This window comes from Globicephala melas, chromosome 16, assembly GCF_963455315.2.
Source record: "Globicephala melas chromosome 16, mGloMel1.2, whole genome shotgun sequence".
Classification (NCBI taxonomy): domain Eukaryota; kingdom Metazoa; phylum Chordata; class Mammalia; order Artiodactyla; family Delphinidae; genus Globicephala; species Globicephala melas.
Window position 1 is genome coordinate 62,389,093 of NC_083329.1, and position 21,974 is coordinate 62,411,066.

General features: G+C 48.9%; 1 protein-coding gene across 2 annotated transcripts in view; it reads right to left on the reverse strand.

Annotated features, from left to right (window-relative positions):
- Window positions 1–21,974, reverse strand: part of TSPAN15 (tetraspanin 15) — a 49,358-nt gene that overhangs the window by 13,392 nt on the left and 13,992 nt on the right. For both annotated transcript variants that reach the window (XM_030862448.2, XM_060286753.1), the window contains exons 2-3: window positions 7,309–7,494; window positions 5,980–6,054 (exon numbers count right to left, since the gene is read on the reverse strand). In XM_030862448.2, coding sequence (XP_030718308.1) covers window positions 5,980–6,054; window positions 7,309–7,494 — 261 coding nt within the window. The remainder of the gene's footprint in view (window positions 1–5,979; window positions 6,055–7,308; window positions 7,495–21,974) is intronic.

Consider the following 21,974-nt stretch of genomic DNA (forward strand, 5'->3'; position numbering starts at 1 on the left):
TCCTGAGGGACTGGGGGAGCCGCTGAGAGGACGCGCCCTGTGGGAGCGTGGAAGGGAAAAGAGAATTCTGGCTTCCTCTGCTGCGTCCAGAGGCCAAACGCACACAGTGCCAGCCCCACCCTGCTCTAAACCAGGTCACACAGCAGGGGCAGCTCCAATGAGGACTAGAAAACCACCTTTCACAAATGGCTGGCATGGCCTCAGAGGCACGTGGCCCGGGCTAAATTAAGCAGAGAGTGAGCGAGCATCAAAGGCCATGGGATTTTCAGAGCACATTGTTCAAGCCACCAGACTCAAGCTACAAAGAGCTGCCCTTTCTAGTTCTTTCTTTTAATCTAGTTTTAGAGATATCTGAAGCCTCTGCATCACTGCTCTCAGTGGAGGCACTTGGAGAGTTTTTAAATGAAGGAGGAGAAGAGCGAAGGGATGTCAGATTGCTTCTGGAGGTCATGAAAATGTTCTCAAATCGACAGTGGTGATGGTTGCACGTATCTGAATATACACTTTAAGTGAGCGAATTGTATGGCATGTGAATTAAATATCAATAAAGCCTTTTTTTTTAGCCTAAATAAATGAGGAACTGGAGGGGTGGGGGGCATGGGGCAGCAGCTCCCCCAGGACGGCAGGGGTGGAAGGGCTGGCTGGCAGCCGGAGCCTCCCACCAGGCCTCTGGGGACGCAGCTGTCCTAGTTTCCTACAGGCTGCCAGCCGGCTTCCATCGCTTCATGTCCGCTTCTGAGGCCCATGCTGGGGAGGCCCAACAGCTGGCAGCTCAGCTCTCATAACGCAGAGGCGGGTGCTCAGCCTAGGACTTCCTTCCTCCCTTAGTGCCTGGGCTGAGCCAGCATCTCTGGGCTCCCCACAGTACCCCCAGAAGGTGGGGATCCATCCTCGTTGCCTCCAGACCCCAGCCTCTGCTCCAGCCCTGAGATGGGCCCCATCAGACAACCAAGGGTTGAGAGGAACCCAGGGAGTGAGAAGGAAAGAGGTGCAAACTCTGCAAGGTTCTCTGGAATACCCGGCTGGAGGTCACAGGATTAATCCCCATGGTGGGGGAGGGTTACGCTTTGGTCTCCCAGGTGTTTGGGGCTCCAGCTCTCACTCCCACAGTGGGAGGCACCAGCTATGGGAATCTGTCCACAACAGTGCAGAACTTTCTCTACTTTCTTCTGGGTGGGAAGGATATATATGCTCAGGTGCTCAGCCAGGCAGGCTATGCTGTCTCCTTTCTCCCTGCCCTGACCTCACGGTCACACCCAGAGCCCGCTCGTGGCAGTGCCATGATAAACAGGCTGGGTGCTGCCCATCATTCCATGGCCTGGTGTTAGGTGTGACCACAGCACCCTCTGATCAAGGCCAGGAAAGTGGTCGCTCCCCTGACTGTTCTGGTGGTAGAGGGAAGGAGGTCGGGGATGGGTAAAGACGTACCAGCTACAGCCCAGTGCCCTCTGGGTGTCCCTGCTCAGCCCTGCCTCACTGGGAACATACGGTCAGGAGCTGCCCACCTCCAAAACCCCCGACACCCTCCAGAGAGGCTCGGGACAAGCTGGGGTGATGGCAGGTCAAGAGCGGTGAGACCCAGACAGCTGTGGAGGTCATTCAGGTTCTCTGCCCCCCACTGGGTTCAAGGTGCTGCACTTCTGCTTCTAATGCCCGGGCCCTTGGGGCCAACAGCTCTGCACCCAGCTCTCCAACGCATGGCCACTCGACCCTGCACAAGCAGAAAAGCTGCTTCAGTCCAACTACTGGGTCATGCCTGGCAGCAGAAGCCTCATCCAGGGGCAGCGGTTTATGGAGAGTTTCTTCCTTACACTCTGGAGTCTGTTTATCTTTCGCTGCCTGGCGGTGGCCATGGTCTGTGCACCTTCCTGAGAACCCTGTGTGAAGTTATGAGCCTGATGACTTGTCCTCATTTGTCACCACAAGTGGATTCTTAGAGTTAAGAGGTAGCCTGCAGGGCTGGAGACTGAACTTATTACATCGTGATTCAGAGAAATCTGTCTTCTCCTCTTGGTGAAGAAAAACTGGAGTTGGGAACTCACCTCCTCCTGGAACCTGACCTTGACTGTGCCTCACCTCTTCCTCCATCATACGCTGCCCCTTTCTGCCACCATCAACAGCCAGGCTGCTCCTTCCCTATCCTCGCCATTGGCCCATTTCTTGTTTTACAAAATCGCATGGCATTACAGTTGGCAGGGACATCATTTTTCTTTATATGGTATTTTCCCCCTTGATTATAAAAAAAGAAAAAGAAAATTTGGGAGCTAGGGAAAAAAAGAGTCCCATCCCTCAGAGGAGATATGAATTAATATGTTAATATTTCTATTTCCTTCCAGGTTTTTCCAGGCCTATGTTTTTCATTGTGGAGATCTTACTGCACTTAGTTTTGTATCTCATTTTTTAATTTTTTGAATTATGTATCACGGGCATATGACAGCACAGCCCATCATGAGCCTCCAAAGAGCTGAGATCCCTGAAGGTGAAGGTCCTTCCTGGGTTGCACACTGAGACCTTCCCGACAGGGCCCCATGAAGGGGACAACCCACCCAAGGGGAAGGAACACACTTCATCCCGTGGTGCCCTCAGGGTTTGGGGATAATGGAAACTCTCACCCCTGACCTCAGGCCCACGGCATCCTCAGCTGTAAGACCTAAGGGTCCCTGGAGGTTTCGTCTTAGTTCTCTCCCTGGAAAAGAGTGGTGTCACAGCCCCTGTTGACCTACCCGGCACTGGAAAATAAGTCAACCGCCTTTGTGAAAGCACCTGGGAAACCAGAACTGCTGTTCACTTAGGGGATTGTTTATTAAACCACTGATGCTGCTAACCCTGGCCTGCACCTGGGCTTTAGTCAGTAAAGCACTCATAACTCTGGAAAGCTGTGGGCTGGCCAGGAGCCCTGCTGACTGCACAAAAATGCATCCCCATTCGCAAATGGAATAAACATCTCTCTCCCCTCAGGACTGCTGAAAAATGAACCAATACCCTGGAACTGCCAGCCCAGAGCAGATGGTCTGAAAAGTAGAAAAGAGAAAAAGGGAGGAACAGGTAGCAAAACTAGATTGGGAAGACAACCAGTGGGACAAGGCAATCTACAGATTCAATGTGATCCCCTATCAAAATTCAGATGGCATCTTTCACAGAAATAGAAAAAAAAATCCTCAAATTCATATGGAACCACAACAAACCCCAATAGCCAAAGCAATCTTGAGCAAGAAGAACAAAGCTGGAGGCATCACTCTTCATGATTTCAATATTGCAAAGCTATAGTTACCAAAACAGTATGGTGTTGACATAAAAATAGACACACAGGTCAATGGAACAGAATAGAGAGCCTGGAAATACACCCACACATACATGGTCAACCGATTTCCAGCAAAGATGCCAAGAATATACAACAGGGAAAGGACAATCTCTTTAATAAATGGTGTTGAGAAAACTGGAAATCCACGTGCTAAAGAATGAAATTAGACCCTTATCTTATACCATAGACAAAAATCAACTCAAGACGAATGAAAGACTTAAATATAAGATCTGAAATTGTAGAACTAACTCCTAGAAGAAAATATAGGGAAAAACTCCTTGACATTGGTCTTAGTAGTGATTTTTTGGATCTGACATCAAACATTATAGGCAATGTCGCCTAAAGCAAAAATAAATAAGTGGGACTACATCAAACAAAAAAGTTTCTTCACGGCAAAATAATCAAAAAAGTAAAAAGGCAAACTATGAAAATATCTGTAAACCATATATCTGATAAGAGGTTAATATCCAAAATATACAAGGAACCCTTACAACTGAATAGCAAAAAAAACAAATACAGTTGACCCTTGAACACTGTAGGGATTAGGGATGCCAATATCCAACACAGTTGAAAATCTGCATACTGCTATTTCTGCCTCAAAAGCAAAGGAAATGATAAATAACTCACCCAAGGGCAGGAAGCTAAAACAGCTTAAATAGAGTCAGGACTCAAACCCTAGTTCTTTTGACTCCACATATTGCAATCTCTAACCGAACATAAACTTTTCCTCACGCTTAGTTATTTAAGGATCTGTAAAATGAAATACAGGTACTATATTTATTGAAAAAACTCTGTGTATAAGTGGACACACACATTTCAAATCCATGTTGTTCAAGGGTCAACTGTAATCTGAGTAAAAAACAGGCAGAGAACCTGAATAGATATTTTTCCAGAGAAGACATACAAATGGCCAACAGGTATATGAAAAGATGCTCAACATGACTAAACATCAGGGAAACGCAAACTGAAACCACAGTGAGATGTTATCTCACTCCTGTTGGAATGTCTATTATCAAAAAACGAGAGACAAATGTTGGTGAGGAGAAAAGGGAACCTTTGTACACTGTTGATGGGAGTGTAAATTGGTACAATCATTATGGAAAACAGTATGATGATTCCTCAAAAAATTAAAAATAGAACTACCATATGTGGTACAATCCCACTTGCAGGTATATATCCAAAGGAAATGAAATTACTATCTCAAAGAGTTATCTGCCAGGAAAAGAACTCTCATGTTCATTGCAGTATGATTCACAATTGGCAAGATGTGGAAACAACGTGTCTGTTGCCAGATGAATGGACAAAGATGTGAGAGATATAGAGAGAGATACAGTTATGTAGCTATATAGATATACGTATATTCTCCATTGTGTGTGTGTGTGTGCATATATATATGTGTATATATGTGTGTGTATATATATATATATATATATATATATATAATGGAATATTATTCAGCCATAAAAAAGAAGGAAAACCTGCCACTTGTGACAACATGGGTGAACCTCGAGGGGGTTATACTAGGTGAAATAAGTCAGACAGAGAAAGACAAACACTATATGGAGTCACTTATATGTGGAGTCTAAAAAAAAAAAGTCAAACTCATAGAACCAGCGAGTAGAAAAGTGGTTGCCAGAGGATAGGAGGTGGGCGAAATACGGAGATGTTGGTCAATGGTACAAACTTCCAGTTATAAGATGAATAAGCTCTGAGGATCTAATGTATAGCATGCTGACTATAGTTAATAATACTGTATTATACATTTGAAATTTGCAAAGGGAACAGATCTTAAGTATTCTCACCAAAAAAAAAAAAAGTTAACTATTTGAGGTGATGGATGTATTAATTAACTTGATTGTGGTAATCCTTTCACAATGTATACATATCTCAAATCATCACACTGTACAGTTTAAATATATCACAACTTTATTTGTCAATTATTCCCCATAAAGCTAGGGCAGGGGAGAAAAAAAGAACTGAAAAAAGATTGGAAAGCATCCCTGAGCTGCCTCCATCTTCCTGTGTGCTCTTAGGAGGGCTTCTTAACCTCTCTGTGCCTCAATGACTCCATCAATATGGTGGGAATCTCCCCTTCCATCACAAAACAGGAAGAAGACCCCTGGATTCCAAGGGTGTAGACATGCCTGTGGTTAAGGCCCACCCAGCTGGTCTCCCTATTGTCCACTCTCCATTCAGCAGCAAGTAAAATGTGAATCAGATCACATCACTTCCCAGCATAAAACTCTCCAAAGGCTTCCTACTGCCTTTAAAACAAAAATCCAAGGCCCTACCTGATCTGCCCTAGATCTTCATCTTCTACCCCCTCCCCATCACTCACCTGTTTCAGCCAAGCGGCCTCCACACCGTGCACAAACCCGCCAAGCTCACTTCTGCCTCAGTGGCTCCCTCCGCCTGGACCTCTGTTCCCTCTGAGCCTTAGCTGGTTGGCTCCTTTTCAGCAGCATCCTCCCCACCTCCACCCCAGGCACTCTGTTACCAGCCTGTTTTGTTTTCTTGTTCTCCGGTTTACCTGTTCAGTGCCCATCGCCCCAGCCCAGTGGATGTTCCACGAGGGATTATCTGCCCAGCTCTCTGCTGCACCCCCAGTTTGCAGCCCTGGGCGCATACACAGTGCGTGACTAGCATACACATGGCTGATAACTGCGCCAGAGGCCCACCTGGTTCCGGAAGATCAGGGCCACCACGCCACCAACGAGCTCGATTATGAGGCAAATCCCAAGGATGTACATAAACTGGAAAACAAAATTCAGAGATTCACCTAGAGGGGAAGCGGAAGTGCCATCTGTGCCGAGCTCAAGCGCAATAAAGAGAATCACCTCTGTCGGAGCTCTTAGCAGCTCCTGGGCCTTTCGCCCCTTCCTCCTGTGAGGACACAGGATGTGGACACACATTCCCGGGAAAGCCTGTCGCTGGAGCTAGTGGTCAGGAAAAGGGACTCAGCTGTCCCAGCCAGACTGTTATCGAGGTTTGTCCCAGGGGTCCTCAGCAGGGTCTAGGTGGAGAAACACAATCCCCTCCACCCACCCCCCACCACAAGCAGAGCTGGTCCTCGCTCTGGCTGACCCAGAGGGGACAGGCTGTGCAACATTTCCAGCTCTGCCTGCAGAGGCTCTCCACAGTGGCTTCCCAGACCCCCAGGGTGGGTGAGGGGATGCCTGAGGCTTAGAGGATACACCCCCCTTTATCACAGAAACGGGCATTGTCCAAACTGATGTCAATAACTTCCAGGCTCAGGCAGCACCGAGACTATCCTCATAGGGGCTTTTAGGGGCTTCCCGTGTGAGGGGGACAATGAGGTCAAACACACATGTGGTTGCAGAGAAAACAGATCCTCCTACCCGGCACCCCCCACTCTGGGGAACCATCCATCTCCTGCCAGTAAGTGGGGTAGGGGAGTTGACCTCCCCTGACCCCAGGGCAGGCACTTGGCCAAGCAGGCCCATCAGAGTCCTAGGACCTTGGCCAGAGTTACCAGGAAAGATTCCCCGGAATCAAGAACCATAAGGACTGTTGGCCTGAGGCTGCTGGCCACCACTGCAAAGAGAGCCTGAGAACAGCATCGGGCGTCCAGCTGGGAGGTGGCGAGAGAGAGCGCCTGAGGGCACCGTCTGTACCCCCGGACCCAGTGTGGGCTTGCTGGTTACATGAGCTACTGACTCACCACCAACAACTTTTCTTGGTTTTGCTTGCTCTCATTTGAGTGTGCTTTCTCCCACCTCCAACCGACAGTCCAGACCAACACAGGGTTTAAGTAAGAAGAACAGTATTCAAATCAGCCTTTCTACGCAGAAGTGGAGGAGGCTGGGCACTCTTGGGCCAACGTGCACAGACAGGCTGACCCAGGAAACCCTCTAAAAGAGCTGGTTTGAGGCAAGGACTGAATAACTGGGATGCCCAAGGGCCCAGGGGTGCTCTCCCCAGCTCTCCTGGGGATGCCAAGGACCCCACCACCACCAGTGGCTGAGGGGTGCGTGGGGCGGACTCACCGCTTGGAGAAGGCACAGGTTGTCGCGAAGGGAAGCCAGCACGCCGATGAAGGACACGATGAACATGACAACCCCCAGGAGGATGAGGATGATGGCCGGGGCCAGAAAGGCACTTTCCAGGGTTTTGTATTTCTGCCTCTCGACCTCTGCATAGATCCCCACTGACAGGACCAGGCCCCCGATCAGCTGCGGCAAGAAAGCAAGGAGTGAGAGAGGAGAAGGACTGGCAGTCGCGTGATTTTCCTACAAAGGGCTCGTCTGAGGGCTGTGGAGTCTGCCGTTAAGAGGGCCTCACCCCAGGTGACTGGATGTGAGGGAAACTGTTATGGGCTCAACTGTGTCCCCCCAAATTCACATGCTGAAGCCCTAACCCCCCAGGACCTCAGAATGGGACTGTACTTGGAGATTGAGGCTTTAAAGAGGTAATTAAGTTAAAATGAGGTCTTATGACTAGGCCTTAATCCAATACAAATGTTGTCCTTAGAAGAAAAGGAGATTAGGATACAGACACACACAGAGAGAAGACCATGTGAAGACACAGGGAGAAGACAGCCATCTACAGACCCAAAGAGAGAGGCCTCAGAGAAAACCAACTCTGCCCACACCTTCGTCTTGGACTTCTGGTCTCCAGAGCTGCAAGACAACAGATCTCTGTTGTTTACGCCACCCAGTCTGTGGCACTTTGTTATGGCAGCCCTAGCAAACTAACACAGACCCTATTTGGAAATGCTGCTTTAGAAGAAGGTACTGGTGAGTCAGGGAAAATCCACTGGCTAGAGGGTCAGAGAACCTGGGTTCGAGTCCCAGCTGTGCCACTTGCTAGCCCTGGGCGTTGGATAGGCCTTGGACCACACGAGTCTGTGCTCTCATCTGAAAAATGGCTGAAGTTTATCATTTCTGCCCTGCTCACCCCACAGGTTTTTGCAAGGCTTTTGTGAGATAAGGAAACTGGAAACACTGTAAGTCTGAAAGCCTGGGGCCCCTGGGATGCGTATTACACAGGCAGGTCACCAAGGGAAATTTCAGAACTGCTCAGGGAGATGGGCATTTCACTCAGCACCATAAACATGGAATTTATCTTCAGAAAGACTATCGGGAAGGCCGCAAGTCGGAGCAGGAGGGCTTTTCCGGTGAATTCGTCATCATCAACTTTCCTAAGGGTGGAAAGGTGATCACTGTAACAACCCATCAGAAAAAACCAGGCAAAAAAAAGCCCTTGGGGGACCCCTTTTTTGCTCTCAGCCTGAAAACTCTCATACTAAATCTTCAGGGAGACTGATCAGCTGACATCACCCCGAACCCTCAGATGAGTCTGTGGCTGCGCCGCCACATTGCACTGGGACCCGCAATAGTGTTCTAACTGGCCCCCTTCAGCCTGTTCTCCACAACAGAGTGACAGGCGAAACCTAATCAGGGCAGGCTGGTGCTCTGTGCGCCAAGAGTAAAAGCCACAACCCTAATCACAGCCTACGCAGCCTGTCTGAGCTCACTTCTCACTCCCCCCACTTCCTCACTCTGCTTTAACTGCACGGGGCTCCTCACTGCTGGTCAAACACACGAAGTGTGCCGCCCCAGGGCCTTTGCACAGGCTGTTCCCACTGCCTGGAATGCTCTTCCTCCTGATCTCCATATGGCTCTATGGCTCCCTCCCTCACCTCCTTTCCGTCTTTGCTCAATCGTTTCCTGCTCAGTGAGGCCTTTGGGGTCATCTTGTTTAAACGTAGAAAATCCCTCTCCTTGAAACTCCCGATCCCATTTTCCTGTTTTATGTTTTTCCTTTGTAATTGCAAGTACTTAACATACTACATTTTTTGCTCTATTTTTTAATTGTTTGTCTTGCCCACAAGAACATAAGCTCCATGCTAGGAGGGATTTTCGACCATTTCGGACATCGTCAGCACCCACAACAGCCCTGACATTTAGGAAGTACAACAGGCATTTACAATCAATGTCTGTCGAATGGATGCAAGCCAGGCTTCCCAAGAGACCCCCTTGGGTTTGAGTCTGCCGCTGTCTACCCAGCCTCCTTCCCGTCCAAGGATTCTGGCTTTCCGGGTCACACATTCCCGAGAGCAGATACCCTGGACTTCACAGAGCAGAAGGCAGTGTGGGAGAGGAGCTGGAAGCCATGGTGCTGTCAGCAAAGGTCTGAGTAAAGGAAATGAGGGATAATACAGACAAGATGTGGGCCAGATGTGCCATGAGCACAGCTACCCTAGAGTCAACATCTGGAACTCCTCAAGTTACTCCTGGTCTACCCCCGCCTTAAATTGGCTACAATGTGCCGTCAAAGTAGATCCCCTTGACTGCCTTCTAAAGAGCGCCAAGACTGTCCTGGGTAAAGGGAAGTGCCTGCTTCTCCTAAGCTTTGACAAGTGGCGGGGATGCCGAAAGTCAAACAGACCAACCTTACTTAGAAACACTGGGTAACAGGGGATTACTGGGAAGCCATCTCCCTGGGGTCCAGGGTTCTGCTGTATTTCTCAGCTAAGTGCCATTCCCCTTAGTTTGAAAGGATAATCTGGGACTACTGAGACCCACTCCCCTGGTCTAAAAGGAATGCCTTCCCGACACACATGGGCCAATAGGTGTGAAAGGCATTGACAAACTTGGCCATGAGCCACTTATTAACAAGTTGGCCATATCAGGAAAACTGTGAGTGAAATGATGTCATCCAAATTACCCAGTTGGGTAAATTTTTTAATTTATAAGACAGGATACACACACACACACACACACACACACACACACACACACACACACACACACACAGCCCTCTATAGGAAAATGGAGACCACAGGAAATAAAATCTACCTTTGATAGGGAAAGATTAACCAGAGTTATTTGGTCAGTTCATGCTCCAAACCCCAGAACGTGGTGAAATCATTGTTCAAGGCTGGCCTAAGCCCTGCGGGTCCTCTGAGAACAAGGGCAAGCAGCTTTAGAGAGCCAAATCCTCCCCTTCCGAATTAGTGCAATTACAAGAAATCACTCACTCAACCCTAACCCTGAACCAGACACAGAGCCCAGAGATCCTTCCACCCCGGGGATCCTTCCACCCCTTCACCCTGGGGATGACGGTTAAAGAAGAACCCCACAAAGAGGTGACATCTTCAGAGCCCAGGCAGGAGTGCAGCCAACATGCAAGGCCATGGGGGCAACAGAGGTGGGGCTTCACCCTCTATCTTGGTGGAAAGTATGATTCTCAGGTTGTCACTGAACCAACAAGATAACATCTTAATATTTTCAGGATTGATTCCATATACTTTTGAGAGTTCTATGTTTCCTGTTGTGAAACAAAAAAAGCTCTTCTTGGTCAGGATGGACACAGGCCCTGACATCTTCCCAGTGCCCTAGCCTGTCCCCCTCCCTCCTTCCCGCTTGAGGCTATGCTTTTGGATTAAAGTACCGTAAACCATCTCCAAAACACCAAAGCTGTCATTGGCCTCCATTCTGAGCAGAATTGACCCCAGCCCTCTTTGTAAAGGCCAGTCAGTGGCTTCTTCTATTTTTATAAGCTCCCCGGACACTCCAGAACAGCCTTGCCGGGAGGAAACAAAACTTCCTTTGGTCTGATCTCCCTCCTGTTACAAAAGATCACATTTTCCTTGCTAGTCAGCCTTGCAACATTTCCAGACCACTAAAGCCATAGGAAAGCTACTGTGGCAAACGCAGACCCAAACTTCTGGACTCCCGCACCACTGTGTGCTGAGCTATCACAGGTTTGTGTCTCCTGGTCCAGCCCTCCCAGCGGCCAGCAGGCAGTCCCCAGGGCGGCTTCGCACACAGCACACGCTGATCTGGGCTCCTCATTCAAGGGTTCCAGGGGCAGTAGGCACGGGGAGAGGCCGGCATACCCCTCCCAGGCACTTCAAGATTTCCAAATGATATGTACATCTCCGAGGACATCAGTTTATGTTTCCATGTGAGTATAAAATTAACTGTTGATGCTAGCGTGCAATCCCATCCACTCTCCTCTGCTAATTATAGTCTCTCTTCGGGGGCCGGCCACTCCAGCTCCAGCGCAGGAAGTAAATGGCCCATTTGTCAAGCAGGACAGCTTCAGCTAAACATGGCTGGGGATGAGGGGCACACGGCCATGCCCATCTGGGGCCAAAGAGGCAAAGAACATGCTGCTGGTAGCCCACGGGCCAGGACCAGAGCCCCAGACTTTGCAAGCCACATGGCATCTTCAACAGGCTGCATGGGAGCCCTGTCGTCCATTGTGAACCAGGCCCAAAGGTCCCCTCTGAGCCCTGCAGCCTGGAACCGGCTTCTTCCTCTGCAGGTTGAGGCCCAGCTTCACGCAGCTGCTGGGAAGCAGGAGGCCGTGTGAGGCATTCCAGCACCTGCGTCGTCCCCTCCTTCAGGAAGCATCTGGTCCCAGCTGGCTTACCCCCAGCTGGGGCAGGTCTGCACTTTGAGGGGACCTGCAAGGCCTATTTTTACCCACAAAGGCACATGCCAGGCACCTATTGTGTTCCAGACCCTGGGGGTCACAAGGGGTCCCAAGACTAGACAATGGGCTAAGTCTGGAGGAGGGGAGATTAAGAGGCTAGAAATGATCTCTATGGCCTGACGGATGGAATTCAGGGGTCTTTACTTTCATTAGCTTTTAACTGAAATGTTCCTGTCACGAAAAAAGAGGAAGAACCTCAGGTCTACGGGAAGCATGCTGCAATCCCTCCCATGGGGAAGGCTCTGGGAATTTGAACAAAACTGAGGGGGAAAAAGGAAACATCAGAAAATCAAGGTGGGCTTCCTGGAGGAGCCAGCGTTTCCTGGAAGGTCCCAAGAACTGTTTCACTCTGAAACCATCTCATGGGTCACTCAAGGCTCCAGGGTTCTGTGTGGCCCAAACAAAGCACTTTTCTGAGTTTTGAGCTTGAAAGGATGTGGGGAGTAGCTAAAATCCAAGGCCTGAGAGAGATTTTAAATAAGATGGGGCTAGCAGGCCCCCGGCATCCAGCCAAGAAACCCCGGACTTCACATCCATCAGCTCTTCTGCCCCAGGGCGATCCTGCCTGGCCCTAGGCAGAGCCCACCCTGCAGACAGCCACCTCCTCCTCAGCACACTCTGTATCAGCTTCTCTCACGCACAGATTAGGGCTGGAAGGAGCAGTAGAGGCAGGATAAGAGATGGGAGTTGGCATTCTGGACCTTCATTTATTAGTTCAGTGCCCTTGGCCATGTCACTTCGCCTCTTTGACCCTCACCTTTCACCTGCTGCTATGTACAGAGTGATTATGCTGTGCCAGCATCCTGCAAAGTGCTATACCAGCGTGATCTCCCTTGACCATCACACATCCTTACACGTCTAAGAAACAGCCAATCACATTTTACAGACCAGTCTCAGTGAGGCCAAGTGTCACAGAACTTATGAGAGGCAGAGCCAGGATGTGTGGGCAAAACCTGTCTGGCCTGCCACTAAGGCTACCAGATGGGCCTTTCACTTAGATCTGGGAGATAACTGGTCTGAAATGTCTCTGCAAAATACAAAGGTTCCAGTAGCAGAGCAGTGCTCCCAAGAGAATGTTCTGTGATGACAGTAACGTCTAATACGGTAGCCACTAGCCATGTATGGCTAGTAAGCTCTTGAAATGTGGCTTGTGTGCCTGGGGAGCTGAATTTTTAATTTTACTTCCTTTAAAGTAGTTTAGATTTGATCACGTGTAGCTGGTGGCCACCGTATTGGACAGCACAGCTCCAGAGCAGCTCTCATTGGACGCTGCCCCTTACCATTCTCACCTTGCTCCTTTCTGATAGTACAGACCACCCTTATTAAAGAGTCACGTGCCCTAACCATCCTGCCACTAGGTAGAGGAAGTTCAATTCATACTCACTGACTTCATTCAGGAGAAAGCAATCTCTTTTCCCACTTTCCCCAAGAAAGCTCAGTTCCTATTATCCCATCCTTCTTGCCCCTAAGGAAAGCAGGACACACCAGATCCAGCATCCCCAACCCAAACTGATATAGGGCCTATTCTGTCTCCTGGGAAGGTGCCAGACCCACCTCTAGGACTACAGGGCAGTATTCTAAGCTCTGGGGCCCTGGACCTCAGCACTAAGTCCAGGCAGCCTGTGCTTGAGGAAAGGGGTTCCTCCCAACCCCAAAAGGAAAGCCAGCCCTGGAGGAAACAGCAGAGACGGCCTCTTACGCCAGCAAAAAAGCCAGCCTCTGGTCTTTGTCACTGATACTCTGCTGTCAACTCTGCCTTCACCCTGGACTTCTTTCTTTTTAAAAACCTGGACATCAATGCAGAGAACTTGGTTAACTGTAACACTTGGTCCATGACATCCTCTGACAGTCTGCTTTTGTTTGGAACATATTAACCGGTCCTCCTGTCCTCGCTGATGTGCTACGACTCTGCTGTCACACACTGACTCTCCCAGGGGTCACTCGGTCCCGAAACGAACCTCCCTAGTGTAGTGATACAGTTTTATAACACACCATGGCATCTGCTAGGCCACATCCCTCCTTCCTGTCTTCTTCCGAAGTGTCCTGGATACTCTTAGACCTTGACTCTTGTGTAGATATTTTAGAATCATTGTATCAAGTTCCATGAAAAAACCTGCTAAGGTTTAACTAGAACCGCATTGAATCTATAGATCCCTTCGGGGAGAATTGACATCTTTATCAGGCCTTCCTGCCCAAAAGCATGATCTATTCCTTCTTTATTTACATCACCTTTATTATGACCTCTCTAATAACAGTGCTCTCCACCTCCCTCAAGCTTTTCTGTGGCTGTCTAGGCAGATCTGGGGAGAGACTTGTGGAAGTCTTTCCCAAGCTGCCCCTCCAGCTAGGCCCAGGGTGGGAAACATGGTCTTTGGAAAACAAATCTCTCTAAGAAGCAAAGTGGACACACCAGTCTGTTTTGCTACCCTCCTGTCACCAACAGTTACAAACACTTGATTTAAAAGACTCCCACATGATAAATTAGGAGTTTGGGATTAACATATACACATTACTATATACAAAATAGATAATCAACAAGGACTTACTGTATAGTACACAGAACTCTACTCAATATTCTGTAATAACCTATAATAGAAAAAAATCTGAAAAAGAATGGATATATGTATATGTATAGCTGAATCACTTTGCCATACACCTGAAACTAACACAACTTTGTAAATCAACTATATTCCCAAAATAAAATAAAAATTAAATTAAAAAAATAAAAGACTCCCACATGTTGTCTGTTCTCTATATTGTGAAGTTTTTTAGAGGTCTGCCTTGTCACTTTCTCTATCACTAGATGATCGTCCACATTCTTACAGCTGGGGGAAAAAAAAAAAAAAAGGCTCCCACATGCACACAGCTGATTCCAGGCTGTGAAAGAGCTAAACTGGGAGGTTTGCAAGCCCCAGCTACTCAACCCAGCCGGGGCAGAGTGGAATTTCTAATCACAAACCAGCACAAACATATAAAACACTGTGGGTAGGAGCTGACAGAGCCCGGACTCTCTTTGGGAAGAGTTTAGGGGCAGGCAGATGGGGAGTGGTGTAACAAACAAGTGGTAAAAATCTTCTGAGACAAGAGGCCTGGCAGTCACTTCCTCCTGGGAAATCAGAGCAGGCCTATTGGAACGGAGCCTTGGAGGACGCACAGGAGTTTGACTTCACACCACTGGACGCTCCATCAGCACAGGGACTGGCCCGATAGATCTGTCGGCGGAATGAATCAGAAATGCTATTGCTTCAGATGCCCATGAGCCCAAAGAAGAAACTAGTGATGCCATTCCAGAGTAGAGGCCTCTGAGGCTTAAGGATAAGATGACTTATCTGGTTAATCTGAAAACCACAGAAACAGCCAAGGGGCAAAGGAGAGTCAAGAGCATATCACCTCCACCCAACACACTCTTCTCCCTGGTTTTCTTTTCCCTTCTGTCTCTGGACCCCTTTCCTTCTCTCCACCTTCCATGTGTCTGAACCAAGAGAGTCAGAGCCCACCTCCCAGGGCTGTATTCCCACGGCGCCTGGGTGATTATCTTCCCAGATCTCAGCCCAGGTAGGGCACCCCCTGCTGGGGTACACTCAACAGTACACCCTGTGCCAAACCACTGCTGGTCTCCCCTCCCTTCTTTCTCTAGCAGGGCTGGCTAAGGCTCCCCTGCTCAGAGCTGCAGGCCACTGGCAGGAGTCAGTAAGATGGCCCAGGTCTCCCCTTCCCTCAGACCCTCTAAAAGCAGACACAGGCTCACACAGGTGATAAGGGGGCTTTGTCCTAGACAGCCTCCAGTTCAGGTCCCAGCAGCCTTTCAAAACCCCCAGCTGCCCACCAGGAACTGGGCCAGGCATCCCCCATTCTTTCCAAAGTGGCGGCAAGAGGAATTTCAGGGAAGGGGGCAGGAAGGTGGAGTCCCCCATGATCTCAACTCTCCCTGACCCTCCAGGCTACTGAGAGAAGCCACAATAAAGAAGGGAGCTGAGCTTCCCTGGTGGCGCAGTGGTTGAGAGTCCGCCTACCGATGCAGGTGACACGGGTTCATGCCCCGGTCCGGGAAGATCCCACATGCCGCGAAGCGGCTGGGCCCGTGAGCCATGGCCGCTGAGCCTGCGCGTCCGGAGGCTGTGCTCCGCAACGGGAGAGGCCACAACAGTGAGAGGCCCGCGTACCGCAAAAAAAAAAAAAAAAAAAAAAAAGAAGGGAGCTGCACCAAAGAGAACAGGAGTTTGGGGAGGAGACATGGGGGGTGCGGGGGGGGATGAAGGAAATTCCAGCAGCAGGTGCAGAAGGCAGTGAGGCCCACAGCCAGGGCTGCCTTTTCCCGGGGGACACCTGGCTGCGCTGGGCAGATATGAACTAAGAGCTGTCTCCACACAATTTTGGCAATGACAGAGCTTACTGTTTTGTGTTTCTTGTTTTTAATGTTAGATGTAGTTTTATAGCTAAGAAAAAAATACAGCGAATTGATTATATATATATATATATATATATATATATATATATATATATATGGCCCTTGGTTCATTCTTTGCACAAAATCCCGCATCTGAACAGGGCCCTCTGTCCCTGAACGAAGGCTGGAAGGCAGAGGAGGCAATCAGGCCACAAGTGTCAATGCCTGGCATGACACTTAAAGAATATAAATCGCCCCCACTCCAAAGGCTCAGACTCCAAAGAGGTCAAAGGGCAAAAGGGAAAAGGAGGCAGCATGACACATTGGAAGGAGAACTGGGGGGCGGGGGGGAGGATGAGAGGGGAGCCCTGAACTTTAATCCCAGCTCTGTCGCTAACTCCCATGCAACCTTGGGTAAGTCTCCCTTCCCCTCTCTGGACCTCAATTTCCCTGCTCCAAAAGGGAGATGTTTGGCCACAAGCCCTAGAGTCCCTTCACTGCTCCGGGAGCCCACGGCAACTCATGCCCGGACAGCCCTTGTTAGAACCCTGGCCATGGGCAGACCGTGGGTGGTGCAAAGTCCTCTCCTCTACTGAGTCCTTCTCCATGGGTCTACCCCTGCTTTCCCACCTGGCCTGGAGACGTCACACTCCTGCATGAGAAAGGTCCTACAGGGGACAGAGATGCCCTTTCCGCCCTGATCAAGGCACACACCTCCCAGCCTCCCACAGCAGCTGTGGGAAGGAGACCAACTGTTTTTTGGAAATAACAAAGCTGAAAGAGGCTAATGCCCATCCCCCAAAGCTCAGCTCAAAGCCTCCTCCCCTGGAAAGCCTTCCTGGATCACCCCAGCTATAGAGAACTTTCTCCACTTGTGATCACCTATGAAATCACCAATGGGAAGCCCTCACTGGTACTGCTATTTACAATACTAACTATGCCCACTGAACAGATCATTCTGGGTATTTACTACCCACTGCATGCAGAGCGAGGTGGCAGGACCCAGCAACACATATACCATACCATCTCTGACCTCAACAACTTCACAGTCTGCATACATGATGCAAATGCATTAGTCCCAAAAGTTCACAGGAAGTTTAGCTTAGCTCCCAGACCACATTCTCCCCACAGAAGCCATATGGAAAGTGGTTGGAGCCCAAGTCGGTTCACAGTGGCCTAATGAACCACAATGCCCCTGAAGCAAGATACCGTGCAAAAGTTCCAGGCACCCAGCAGGTGCTCAATAAATGTTACTTCTCCTTTCCCAGTAAAGATGCAGTACTGTTGTAACCCTGACATTTCAAGACTCAAATCAGACGCCAGAAACCATTTCCCCTTTAGAGGCACTTTGGTCCAAGGATAAATAAGGGAAAGAGAGTCCCTATTCTGAATTCTAAGGCAACATTCACTGATTCAACATATATTTAGTAAGTGCCTAGTATGTACCAGGCACTGGGAATAAAAAGGTAAGACCTAGTTCCTGCCCTCAAGGAGCTCAGTCTGGTAAGACACACCTGCACACCAACAAATGCAGCGGAGTTAGGGAAACACTGGGGTAGAGGTAATTGTGCAGAGGCACTAGAGATAGGAAACGTTAAATCATGGGCAAGGAAGGCTTCCTGGAGGAGGTGAGTTTGAACTGAGTCCATTTGATGCACGTAATGGATAAGTAAGAATTTCTGAAATGGACAAGGGGTTTCAGATGCCTATGAAGGTGCCATGGGGACAGCAGGTCAGCATAGCTAGAGCCAAGGACAGGCAGATGGGGGAGGGGAGGAGGCCAGGGAAGCTTGCAGAAGCCAGACCACCAAGGCAAGGTCTCTCAGGTTAAACCAGAAAGTTCATTCATTCATTTGACATCTCTTTACTGAGAGGTTGTGTAAGCCAGCGGTTCTCCAAGTTTTTGGTCTCAGGATTCCTTTTCACTCTTAAAAACTTTTGAGGACCCTAGAGTTTTTGTTTTGGGGAATTATATCTATCAATTATTTACTACATAAGAAATTAAGACATATTTTAAATATTTATTAACTCATTTAGAAATAACAGTAATAGATTTACATGTTAACATAAATATTTTTTGTTAAAAATTTTCCCCAAAAAATTGAGGGGGAAGAGTGGCATGGGCTTTACATTCTCGCAAATGTTAATGTCTGGCTGATGAGAAGAACTGGTGGATTCTTGAAGCTGCTCCTCACTCAGTTTGCTACCACATCACGGTCACGTGCCCCTGAAATACTCCCTGGGGCACTCCTGAGAGAATGAGAGCAGGAAAGCAAATAGTATCCTAGTATTATCATGAAAATGGTTTTGACTTCACAGACCCCTCAGAAGAGTCCCCCCACCAAGGATCCCTGGAGCACACTTTGGGAGCAGCTGTTAGGAATGGGCTGCGGGGTGGTGAGTGGGGCCCAGCTAGCAGTGAACCAACCAAACACAAAAGTCTCAGCTTTGGTGGAGCTCACGTTCTAGTCGGGGAGAAACAAATAAATAAGAAAAGTATACGGTATATCTTGGTTATAAGTGCTATGAAGACAAAAACAGAAAAGGAAGCCAGGGAGGCTGGTAGAGGGGGCTGTCATTTTAAATAGCACAGCCAGGGAAAGTGACACTGGAGTGAAGACTTGAAGTGGGGAGGGGTGGGTGTAGCTCTGTAGCATCCACGTGGATACACAGCCGAACATCCAAGCAGCTTCCAAGACCTTGGAATGTGCCCATGTGTTCAAGGAACAGCTGCTAGAGCCTGATGGGGTTAGAGTGGAGGGGAGGAGGGGAGAGGGCAGGGGTGTGGGCTGCAGAGCAGATGGACCCTTTGAAGCTATTGAGAGGACTCTGACTTTTGCTCTGAGTGGAAGGCAGTACGAGTTTGCATCTGATATGACTGTGATTTTTAAATGAGTTACTCTTGACTGCTGTGCTGAGAACTGGGGGATGGAGGCATGGAGGTGGAACGGTCAGGAATTCACTGCAGTAACCTAGATGCTAGGTGAGAGTGGCTTGGATCAGGGTGGGCACGTGAAGGTAGCAAGAAGCAGGCAGACTGGATATATTTTGAAGTTGAAATTAGGGAAATCACTGAAATAATTTAAGCAGGGAGTCACATGCTCAGATTTGCTTTCGAAAGTTGTTTACCGAACAGAATGTGCACACAGCCGCAAGTGTCACCCACGGTTTACGCATTTGTCGTCACAGGGCTGGCGGTCCAGCTTGGCACGGTCAGCAGCCGGGAGGCCGGGCGCCACGCACCTCCTAACGTGGCCTCCTGTACCCCCTCACCGCCTCCCCACACAGCGTTCGTGCAGGAAATGTGTGGCCTGAACCTAATTACAAGGAAACCATAGAGCAAATCCAGGACGCTGATGTTCTGCAAATCAAAGGCCTGGAGGCTTCAAAGGAATCCAAAGCAGTGAGGATAGCCTAGGTTGGAGGAGATGAAAGAGCCATGTCACAGTGAAAACAATGGGTGGACCTTGACTGGATAAAATGTCCACTACAAAGGACATGTGGGAAACAACTGGTGAAATCTGGAAATGGACAGCACAGATGATGTTCTATTTAATGGTGATTTGTTTTCAGATGGACAATGGCAGCGTGTGGGAGAACCCCCTTTTCGGAAAGCTGGGTGCTGGGGTACGTAAGGGTGAGGTCACAATGGCTACAAAAAAAAAAAAAAGTGTTGTATTTATTGAACTCTTCTTTCAACTTTTCTGTGGGTTTAAAAAATTTTTTTTAAGTTCATTTCCCCATCACAGCTTGATTAGGCACTACTTATTTAGCGCTCCCTGTCCCGTGAAAGAAGGGCCTCTCCCGCCTCCCCTTCCCCAAGGAACAGAGGCTCCGCCCCACACATCCCAGACAAGCTGGTTGTCTGCAAACAGAGCGTCTCTGAACAGATAACACCAGGGCGTGCTGGGTGTCCCCAGGCAGACCGTGGGCAGTGGGCCCCGGGTCTCGAAGCTCTTTAGAGCATCTCCCCACAGTGCCTAGCACAGGGCCCAGCACATGCCGTTGGTGACTGACAGTGGGCACTCAGGGAGTCCTGGGTCTGGCTTCCGGCCACTCAGCAGTTCTCCTTCCAATGGGAAGAGGGCTCATGCAGGGTGGGCCAGCAGCTCCACATGGATATCCAGGCCCAGCAAGCTGAATGCTTTCTGAATTTTCCTAAGCAACGAGAGGGCAAGACCCCAGTAGGTCTTGGTGGATCAGACAAATGCAGGCAAGTGACACATGACTGTCTTCCCTGAGACTCCAGAACCTATAACATTCAAGGCCTCAGAGGTCACCCCTCATGTTTCAGAGGCACTGGGACCTTTTCTGTCAAAATGAGATCCGCTATAATGCATGAACTGTAATTCTGCATCCTGATTCTTTTTTTTTTAATGCACTATGAGAACTATCTTAAGGATAACTGGAGAAGTTTTAACATGGACTTGGTATATAGTGGTGCTGTGGTTGTATCCAAGGACAATTTTGTTTAAGGAGATGCATCTGAGGATAGTTGGGGTGAATTGTCATGATGTCTGCAACTTCCTCTGACACGGCCAAATGTCAACATTACTGATTCTGGTTAGTGGGCATATGGGTGTTCACTGAATCATTCTTTAACCTTTTTTATGTTTTATGTTTTATTTTTTAACAATAAAAACGTTGAAGCAGCAAGCAAGATCCGAGTTCCATGTCTTCTAAGAGGAGATCTGTTCACAGTCTGAGTCTCCCTTTGGCCTGGGAAGTCTCAGTGGCCACAGCCAGGGGCTTGCTCACCAGAGGCTCAGGGCAGGCAGCCTCCTCTGGCCTGGAATTAATGCCCTCACCAGATGTTTCGCTAACTGCCAACTGGGGCTAAAGATCAGCTGTGACGGGAACCTACCTATTATCCATCCAGCGAGCTCACTAGAAAACAGCACCCCAGGGGGCCTGTAGGACACGTTCCTCCTTGTGCACAGGTTAGAGGCCTGCAGGAAGGGACACAGAGGGTCACTCGTCACCTTCAATCCCATCCTTCTCTGCTTTAAGGAAATCAGGACAAGAGAAGATGCGTACGACAAAGCAACAATATGATGACAGCCGGTGCCAGCTGTGGGAGGAGGTAAGGCCGAGTGACCCAGCGCTCCCTGAGGCTGGGCTGGTGGGACTGGCAAAGAGCATGTGCCAGCTGAGGCCCTCTGCACTTGGGAGCTGTGTGACCTTGGACAGATCACTTCCCTCTCTGAGGGTCGGCTGCCTCTGCTGTTAAACGGGAATGATAACACCTGCCTAATGGTCACTCAAAGGACCTGGGGAGATGGGGAAACTCCTTTGTAAACTGTAAGGTGCTGTAACACATAATGAGAATCCCCATTCTTTCTTTAAAAGCCAGCAAAGACTGTTAAGTGCCTACACCTGACCAGGAGGTGCCACTATTTTTCTTTAAATTGACTGACTTTTCTTACTAAAATAAATATGGTCTTGGCCTAACCTAATCAACATCTATGAAATCATAGATCTGAGGTATTAGTTATTTTCTTTAATACACATTACACCTAATGCACACGTATTACATTTTAAAATGTTCCCCCAGCAACCACCTAAAATCGTCTTGTGGACCCACCAGGACTAAGGAGATGGATGCTGTTCTGGCCCCACCCCCTTATTTTGCAGATGGGAATCTGAGGCCCAGAGAGAGGCAGTCACTCCCATAAGGTCACACAGTCCAGTGCTCTCTCCACTGCAAGCTGCCCTCCCTCATCGGGAAAAAAATGTTCTCACGCCCTGGCATATCCTCTCATAAAAGAAAAACAAAAAACCTGCTTCTGAAGGACGGTGATAGAGGCTCCATTTCTGACT